Source organism: Triticum aestivum, chromosome 1D, assembly GCF_018294505.1.
Source record: "Triticum aestivum cultivar Chinese Spring chromosome 1D, IWGSC CS RefSeq v2.1, whole genome shotgun sequence".
Lineage (NCBI taxonomy): Eukaryota > Viridiplantae > Streptophyta > Magnoliopsida > Poales > Poaceae > Triticum > Triticum aestivum.
In genome coordinates, this window is record NC_057796.1 from 444287922 (window position 1) to 444297287 (window position 9366).

General features: G+C 49.3%; 1 protein-coding gene across 1 annotated transcript; it reads left to right on the forward strand.

Moving 5' to 3' along the window:
- Window positions 1-2667: 2667 nt before the first annotated feature.
- On the forward strand, window positions 2668-5358 carry LOC123182777 (calcineurin B-like protein 4). The gene is made up of 8 exons (XM_044595441.1): window positions 2668-3186; window positions 3287-3432; window positions 3516-3598; window positions 3686-3854; window positions 3968-4020; window positions 4138-4218; window positions 4315-4427; window positions 4681-5358. The coding sequence occupies exons 2-8, from the start codon at window positions 3330-3332 to the stop codon at window positions 4751-4753; spliced, it is 675 nt and encodes a 224-aa protein (XP_044451376.1). The 5' UTR covers window positions 2668-3186; window positions 3287-3329; the 3' UTR covers window positions 4754-5358.
- The last annotated feature ends 4008 nt before the right edge of the window (window positions 5359-9366 follow it).

The window sequence follows — 9366 nt, forward strand, 5'->3', positions numbered from 1 at the left end:
GCCATCAGGACACATGGCCGCCGCTTCTCATCAAGCGCCGCCGCCGTCCGCGAGCAAGTGACGCTGCCACACGCCAGATCATGCCCCGTCGTGCCGCCGGGAGCAAGGATCCCACCGTCTGGAGCCATCGAGATCCTGCCTCCCCGTATCCCGTCGCTCTGCGCTGCTGTGTGCTCCTCTTTCCACATCAATTTCAGTGACATTCAGACAAAAACAGCACCGCATGGAGCCATATGATGCAAGTTCACCAAACATACATCACGACGCAACTTTGCATCGCCTCAGCCTGGCCATGCTCAGCCTGGATCCTCCATGCAATGTAGCTGAAAGCCACCCAGGCAACCAAACACGCCCGATATGAATGGACGCGGCGCACCTGTACGTCCCCCTCTCCGGAGGCCGCAGTTCGCTCTGTCCCGCGGTCGCCATTCGCCAAGCGCAAAAACGTCAAAAGTCACAGCACTGTGAGACGTTTGACTTCTTGCGCTGCCGACCTGCCGTCAAAACCGGGACAACTGTACTACAACAGAAACAAGGAAAAATAAATCTACTTCCTCCGTTTCAAAATATAAGACCTTTTAGAGATTTCAATACGAATTACATACATATGTATATAGACATATTTTAGTGTAGATTCACTCATTTTGCTTTGTATGTAGTTCACACTGAAATCTCTAAAAACATTATATTTAGTAACGGAGGGAGTATTAGACTGGAGGTGGGTGACACATATTCAGGCCAAACCCGCCAAGGGACCCATCTGCACATGCATTTATACAAACAAGTTATAAAACAAGTAGGCCATTTTGCAGACTGAGCTTCATGGAGGCCTTGATTTTGAAATTTTCAAATTTAAAATTTTCAGTTTCAAAAAATTCCGGAAAAAACACACATGTGTACAAGGATGTAATGTGTATGTGTGTAAAATTTAAGGATGAAATGCCTTGAGTTATGAGCTGCACAGAAAAAAAATGATGTACTTTGAGGATGAACAGTACATATGCTAAAAAGCCCCATATTTGTTTTTTTATGTAGCTCTCATTTTAACATATTTCGAATTGAAAATTTACGCACATGTACATTATGCCGCTAGGTCTATGTGTATTATTTTTTTGAATTTTTTGAATTTGAAATGTTTGAATTGTAAAGTTTCCAAATTAAGGCCTCCATGGAGCTCGGTCTCTGTTTGACATTTCCATTATAAAGCTCACTACGAAACATATAAGATTCTTACCGTGTAAGGGCATCACCAATGTTGTGCATCAAAACCTTCGAACGATGCGGTCCGGACACTTTTTGTCATCCGATGCCGTGCAAAAAACATCTGCGGACCAGTCCACACGTTCGAATTTTCGTAAACTATAATCAAATATGGGGAGGTTTGCGGATGTCTGAGCAGCCATCACGTAGGTGCTATCTAGCTGCATGGAGGGGGCCATCTCAGGTGTTGCGACGAAGGAGCTGCAATGCAACCTGCATGGTGTTGTGACCCGCGGATCTCGTTGGTGGCGGGAAGATGCAATGCAACATCCATGATGGTGCTCCTCGCCCGTGACAGAGTTGCAATGCAATGAGTGTGATGTTACGACCCACTAATCTCACTGGCGGAGGAGCTACAATGAAACGTGTGAGTGCTACCGCGACTCATGGGTCCCACCGGCGGCAGAGCCGCAATGCAGCGTGTGTCGTGCTACGACCCATGGATCTCGCAGACGACAGGAAGCTGCAATGCGACGAACAGTTGTTGCGTGGAGATGACTGTTTTGAGGTGGTGGTTGTGGCAAGTGGACGACGACTGCTGCGAGGGGTTGCTACGGGGTCCGGTGGGTGTGGCGAGCCGAACAACGGTACTACTGCTACATGCGGGTTGTGTGAGACCAGCCGTGGCTGCTCGCTTGAGGATGCGTTACACGTGGTGTTAGAAAAGGTGAGGATAGAAACGATGATTGAGGGGGAACCGAGCAGCTGTAATCCAGCCTAGCGGCAAATCAGACGTCTCTCTAGGTGACTGATGCTTACCTAGGATCAGTCGGATGACGCCTAGCAGCCGTCTTTCACAAATGTGATGCCGACAACAAGAAAAAGAACAACCGTACGGTGTACTCTCTCTCCTTTCCTAAATATAAGACTTTGAAGAGGTTTCACTATGGACTAATATACGAAGCAAAATGAGTAAATCTTCATTCTAAAATGCATCTACATACATATGTAAATCTCTACAAAGATTTATGCTTTAAGTGTGCCCAAATGTGGTGCGAGTAACAAGAACAAGAACAAGAATGTGAAGCAATCTGCCTTTTATAAAAAACATGCATATAACGAATTATTGCGGTTCCGGCTGTATTAATATAGTGAATTATTATTTCACCGGCAAAAACTAATGCATTATTTAGGGCATGGTCAGCGCTACACGAGTCATGTACGCCGTGGACCGTGCGCCTGCAGACTGCAGTATGGTCAGGCCAGACGCCCGTTCCTGATCGCCACGTCGCCGGCACGTCCCACCTGGCGCCGCGCGGGGAAGCGAACCCCATTTTTTAACCAAAAAAGTAAAGCGCCTGACGTACTGCCGCCGGCGTGCACGCGCCATGCCCCGCGCAGCCTACGGGACGGGCGCGCAGGTGTCGATGTAAAAAACAACGGGAATCGAACCATCTGGAGTAGAAAGAAAAAGTCTGGCGGGAGGGTTTCGCGTGCGAGCTGACGGCGGCGATGCAATTTGGGCGGCTGCTCAGTTTATTGGTAGAGGACGCAGAATTCAACGGCCGGAACCAGTTGCCCCAGTAACGGCGGCTGAATCTTCGCCGGAGAAAGGATAAGGTGACTGGCGGCGAAATCTGGGGAGACAGCGACGGCGTACGGAGCCCCCCCGGCGGTCCACGCGCTCGGCCTCGCAGCCTCGCGCGCGCTGTCGCACGGCAGCGGGAAGTACCATTTGACCTCGCGCCCCGCCCCGCCCCGCCCCGTTAAATCACGCCCGCCCCCGAGCCCGAGGAGGAGGAGTCCAGCAAGGGGACAGACAAGACGGACGCAGACCCACCACCAGCAGCGGAAAGGCCAGACGGACAGGAGAGAGGAGACGGCCGTTGTCTGTCCTCGAGGCGCCGGCGCCGGCGCCGGCTGGAGATTCCGCGCGTGACGACCATCACGAGAGCGGAGCCCCGGCGAGGTGTATCTCATTCTCAGGTCAGATTGTGTTTTCGGTTTGGTGGCGACGTGCCCCTTCTTGCTGGGTTGCTGCCGGACGGGAGGCTGAAGGTCAACGCCTGCCCTGCCGTACCTGCAGCTGCAGAGTGCAGAGCCTCTCGCGGCGTAGGATCGAGCCATCGATGGGCTGCGCGTGGTCGTCGTCGCCGTCGCCGTCGCCGTCGAAGCGCGAGCAGCGCGCCCAGGGGTACGAGGAGCCGGCCGTCCTCGCCGCCGAGACCTCCTGTGCGTGAGCACCCCCATTCCCAGCTCCAGAAGTTTGCCTTTGCCTTTCCTCCGTAACCGACTCAACTGAACTTTGCGTGCAGTCACGGTGAACGAGGTGGAGGCGCTGTACGAGCTCTACAAGAAGCTCAGCTACTCCATCTTCAAGGACGGCCTCATCCACAAGGTAGTTGAGGTCCTCCCCACAACCGCCATGGATCCATCTTCAAAGACTGCGTGCTCTCGTCTCATCCGCTTGCTTGGTTCATGTCAGGAGGAGTTCCGGCTGGCGCTGTTCAGGACCAGCAAAGGGGCGAACCTCTTCGCGGACAGGGTGTTCGACCTCTTCGATCTCAAGCGCAACGGGGTCATCGAGTTCGGCGAGTTCGTGCGCTCGCTCAGCATCTTCCACCCCAAAGCGCCTGAATCTGAAAAGACCGCATGTACGCCTCCTGTCCATTGCTCGCTCTTACTTTGCTGTCCATTCATCTTCTTGTCCTCCCTGTGAAACCAATCAAAAATCTTTCGTTTGTCTCCATCATCGTCCTCTTTGCAGTTGCATTCAAGCTGTACGACCTGAGGGGGACAGGCTACATCGAGAAAGAAGAGGCAAGTACTAAATCATTTCTCATCCAACCTAGTACATGGTGCACTTTATTGTAAGGTACTAACGTCGACGCGTTGTTTCTGAATTCTAAATTTATAATCAACACATTGCCTGCACAGCTCCGGGAGATGGTGGTGGCGCTTCTTGATGAGTCCGACCTATGTCTCTCTGACAGCGCCGTCGAGGAGATCGTCGACAATGTATGTAATCAACAAGATATATTCAGTCATTGGGAACTATTTCCCTGTTTTCCTTCTAACATGTTCTGTGCTGCTCTGCTCCTTTTGGACTTTCAGACGTTCAGTCAAGCAGACTCGGATGGCGACGGCAGGATAGACCCCAAGGAGTGGCAGGAGTTCGTCAAGAAGAACCCAGCATCGCTGAGGAACATGTCGCTGCCCTATCTCCAGTGAGTGCTCTCGTCTGCTGTTCTCTACTCTTCCTTACTGCTCGCGGCTGATAGTTCCTTTAGTTTTCAATTTCTCAAGCATTGTTAGTTCAGCTTCTCCTAGGCTTTCTTAGTTTAGTCTCCAAATAATACGCGAACGCCATATTTAGATGAGTGGCAGCAGTTGTGCTATGCTAGAGAGTAAAGAGCTTTTGATGTTTTTTCTCATTACATTTGACGCGATTTTATCGTTGTTGTGGTTGATGTTGTTCAGGGACATTACGACGACGTTCCCGAGCTTTGTAATGCATTCGGAAGTTGAAGATTACACTGGAGTCAGCAAATAACAAGGAAGGCACAGTTATCGGCCTTGAACATATCTGGAGGCAGTGCATTCAGAACTGAGCTGCACACAGAAATGCCTGAAACTCAAGTAGGAGGAGAGTAGAAGCATCATCTTGGTAAGCGGCCGCGGACCGGGCCTGGATTGAGAACTATCGCCGTTAGACTCTGGTGGTAGCTCATCTACCGTTGCTGCCGTGATTGGTGGTAAATAAAAGAATCTGGTCGTGAAATACATTCAGAAATGGGTCATTTCGTGCTAAATTCATGATTAAGGATGGAAACAGTGAGTTTGGCCCATCTAGGTGACAGACACGGAGGGGCAACAGAGACAATTCGCCGGGGTACCAAGAGTCCATCCTTGTCGCTTCCCAAACCACATCTGAGCACCCCAACCCTAACCCACAAGACATAATCATTAAGTATGAATGTGTGTGTGTGTAATATGGCCGCTGAGTGTCTCACTAAAATGGTCATTGCCGCGCACAAAAAAGGTCTTATCCAGGGGTTTGTTGCTGATTTAATTGAGAGTGGAGTTGCTATCTTGCAATGTGCGGATGATATGGTCTTGTGTTTTACTCATGATCCTTCTAAAGCTGTTAACATCAAATTGCTGCTTTATTTGTTTGAGCTTATGTCTGGATTAAAGATCAACTACTTAAAAAGGTAAGTGTTTACTATTGTGGGGAGAATGACATTGATGGCTTTTATGCTAATATGTTGACTATGGTGGTAGCTCATCTACCCTACGACTGCCGTGACTGACGGCGGTAGACAAAAAAGGTCAAATCATGAAGTACTTTCAGAAGTGAGCTATTTTTGTTCTAAACTAATGACTAAGAGCATCTTTAGCCGATCCCCTAAAAATAGAGGAGTATCTGGCCGAGTAAAGTTAGTTGAGTATACTTTTACTCCTCTATAGGTGGCCGCACCTAGTTGATCCCCTAAACTTAGTGGAGTTAAAAAAATGCATAAGTTTTTTGTCCTAACCGCATGAACTTCAAACACTTCGCAGTATATGTCATCAAACATCCATAGCTCATCCATTAATAACAAGCATATATTTCATAACATAACCGTTAACAAGCATATAGTTTCATCAATCGCTTTAAAACATACATTGTTCATCCAAAAGGCATCACTTCACTGATCAAGTTTGATCCAAAATCACCACAAATATAGCATGTGTTATGTTGTGGATTGAGACCAATCAATGGCATGCACGAACTCAACCAACATCCCCGCCAAAGAAATCACAACCACCACCGTACACATGGCCACCATCAGTGGCGGAGCTTGGCCCAAATAGTTGGGCGGGCCCCCTGATAGAAATATTTATTGGGCTTGTGTTCTATGGCCCAAAGGTAGATATACCTTAAAGAAAATCTCATAGGTTGGGAGGACCAGGGCCCTTTGGGCCTTACTGTAGCTCCGCCACTGGCCACCATCACCACCACCACCACAACTAGGGAAAAGCCTAGCAGCAGCGCGGTTTCTAGGTATATCAGTAGCGCGGGGACCGACGCTACTAATAAGGCGCTACAGCTAACCCTTAGCAGCAGCGCGTGCACGCCCGCGCTACTGCTATACAAGTGTAGCAGCAGCGTGCTGCGTGGAAGCTCGCTACTGATAATAGTTGTAGCGCTCTTTGTCTGGACGCGCTACTGCTACTGTCACGCTGCTGCTAACTTTTCTCCACTCGCTACTGCTAATTTTAGTAGTTTTTGATTTTTTTTCTGCATATTTGTTTTGTATTTGAACAGGCTTTATACAAGAATCTTTAGCAGATACAAATATGATCATGATACACATACAAATGGCTGCGAGACCACAAATGTAATCATAGCATATACATACAAATAGTCTCATCATAATCATCATCCAACACAGTGGTATCTCGTCATCATCTAGAAAATAACGATACATGCAAGTCTCGAATACTTGCAACTACAATGTCATCCATCTAAACAATGGTATACGCGAGAAGAGCTATCACTATGAGTGAGAGCGGAACTATGCAGTACATGAGGCGGCGGTTACGAGTCCTCTCTCGCGCTAGCGTGAACCTCAAGTAACTAGCTTCTCCTTCTTGTATGCTTTTGAAGCCTTTATGGCTGGCGCCCGAGACCCCATTGACTTGCGCCTGACACTCAGGCCACTCATTGTACACCCCCGGAACCTTCCCTTTGTACACGACATAGCACCGCCATCTCGCCATCAAGAAACTAGGTACCTGTTAGAGATGCATCTTCATCAAGAGGATGTACAATCATATGCAACAAAATATATTAGAGCAACACGAAAAAGAAAGGGTTAATTAGCAACTAGATGCAACATACAGTACGCAAACTAATTAACTAGAGGTACGCAGGTCATCGTAGCCAAACTAACAAAGTAGCGTTACGCAAGTTCGGCGGGGACCATGGACATCACAAAGTTTCATTGCTACAGAAAGTATACAAGTTCAACCGACACATATCATCATCATCGGCATCGTAAATCACTAGAAGTTCCATCCTTCCATATCATCGAGGATGGACCCTAGCTTCTTGAACGGCGTGAGGTCTTGACGTTGCATGCCTATGCGAGTTCAGACGTCAGATCGCGATATAGGGCCGTGGTGGAACATCCCCTTCTCATCGACGACTTCTTTCATGATGATCGTCGCAATGTCCCTTTGGATGCGAAAAAAGTCATCTCTAAGTTTATAATCCGCTTCTCCATGAGATTCTAGCCACTTGTGGATATGATCATCATTTCTGCTTGTCATGCGAAGCTTTTGGTGATCCGTGCTGAACTCAATCATGAGATGGAGGATGTAGAATCCATCCTTCTTGCTTGGTTTTGGGACATGGATGCAACAGAAGTTAGTTTTATGCGCGAAACCCATCTTCTTGTTCCTTTGTTTCCTGATCTGCATGTGGCCACCTCTAATGCTAAAGCCTTGGAGAGCATCATCTAGAATATTCATTATGTGGGTGTAGTCCCTCTTCTCGTAGTCTCTGGAAGGGTCGAAATACACGACGTGGGAGACTCGCGGGTAAAGAACGATAAGGACGGCACGCCCGTTGCTGCGGGGAAAAGACACCTCAAATTATTCTCCATATGAGCGAGAAGGAATGATTGAAATGTATGAAAGGGTTGTCCGGAACTGACTTACTTTGGATGATAAGGCAGGAGGACAATTTCCTCGTCCTTATTCTGTACCATGAAGTTTTGGAGGTAGTCCCTAGCAGTTTTACGCTCAAAGTCAGCGAGACTCAAGAAAGACTCGTGCATGTAGTACGGATCCGCCACACAGATTTGCGAGACTTCTTCTCTCTTCATGACGGAGCTCATATGTAGCGCAAAAAGGCGGACGATTGTAAAATCGAGCCGCCTTGTCAGAAACATCTCAAAGATATGGTCAAACCGCAGGAAGAACACCTCCGCGGGCCGTGTGTCGGCGTAGCACTTCCCCTCAGGCACATGAGCCGCGTATGTCGGATATCCTGGATCCTTCGAGGCTAGTAGGCTTTTCTCAGTCGACGGCACATGGTCGTGCAGTCTCCTGAGATCCCCTGATAGTGCCTCCAGCGGTTTCGGCGGTAGCACCGGCTCGCCCGTGAGATGGAACATGGCCGCACCTTTCACGGGTACACGCTCTTCAGAATCCATCGTCTGGCTGCTATGTGCTCTGGCTTGTTTGGAGGCAGCTATCTTCCCCGATCTCTTCCTCTCCTTTTTCTTGGGCACACCTTCCAGACCCTTCCTTAACCCCTGCCCCAGTGTTCCCGGGCTAAGCACTGTACGACCCTCGGCTAGTTGAGCCTGTGTTGAGGCGGTATCTTCAGGCGTGTCCTGTGAGGATTTCATGAAGAGAGACTTTTTGCAATCCCTGCTACGACCTTCCTGCCCGGGCAGATCATCCATATCCTCATTAGCATGCCGATAGCCCGATTCGTCATATGGTTGACTCATCATATCTATGTCGCATTCATACGCATTTGTATTGAGGAAACCCATTGGGTCGACCTCCGTCTCATCATCCATTCTATGTTCTATAGGACCGATTACATCAGCCAGTACTATTGCACCCCCTTCATCACGTAGTCCGCCGCTCTCACCCGGCACTACAGGAGCTGGTAATTGCGTAGGCGGGGTGGTGGTCTCCGCACATGCTTGTTGATGTGTGGTTATTGGTGTGCTCTCGGCCGGCTCCAGACGAATAAGATTCTTCGGCCATAGCAGCACCCAACCCTTGCAGCTTCCAATCCGCGGCGGGGTCTCGTCGTCCTCTCCCACATGCTGTACTGGAGGAGGCAAATCCTCGTACCCCGATTTCACACTGGACAAGTTAACTCTGAAGTGCCCAGCGGGGATCGGCTTGTTGTGGAACGTGGGTTACAAGGGGTTCATTATCATCCCCTTTCCCACGTCCACCTTCTGGCCTTTGATCAAGTAGAGTATGGTGCACGGGGTTTCTTCGGCCTTCAAACACATGTCTGTGGTGCCAGAGACTGAGGACGGGCTGCTATGAGCGGGAGCGACTGCGAGAGGAGGCCCGGTGGCGTGAGCAAGTGATGGTGCGGTGGTGTTGTTGTTCACGGAGTTGCTCCCGACGAAACTGGGCAACGGA

Bases quoted from the DNA above. Each gene is read 5' to 3' on its own strand.
- LOC123182777 (XM_044595441.1), top strand. From the start codon at position 3,330: ATGGGCTGCGCGTGGTCGTCGTCGCCGTCGCCGTCGCCGTCGAAGCGC. The intron at 3,855-3,967 runs GTACGCCTCCTG...TCCTCTTTGCAG, and splicing joins TGAATCTGAAAAGACCGCAT to TTGCATTCAAGCTGTACGAC. The intron at 4,021-4,137 runs GCAAGTACTAAA...TTGCCTGCACAG, and splicing joins GCTACATCGAGAAAGAAGAG to CTCCGGGAGATGGTGGTGGC.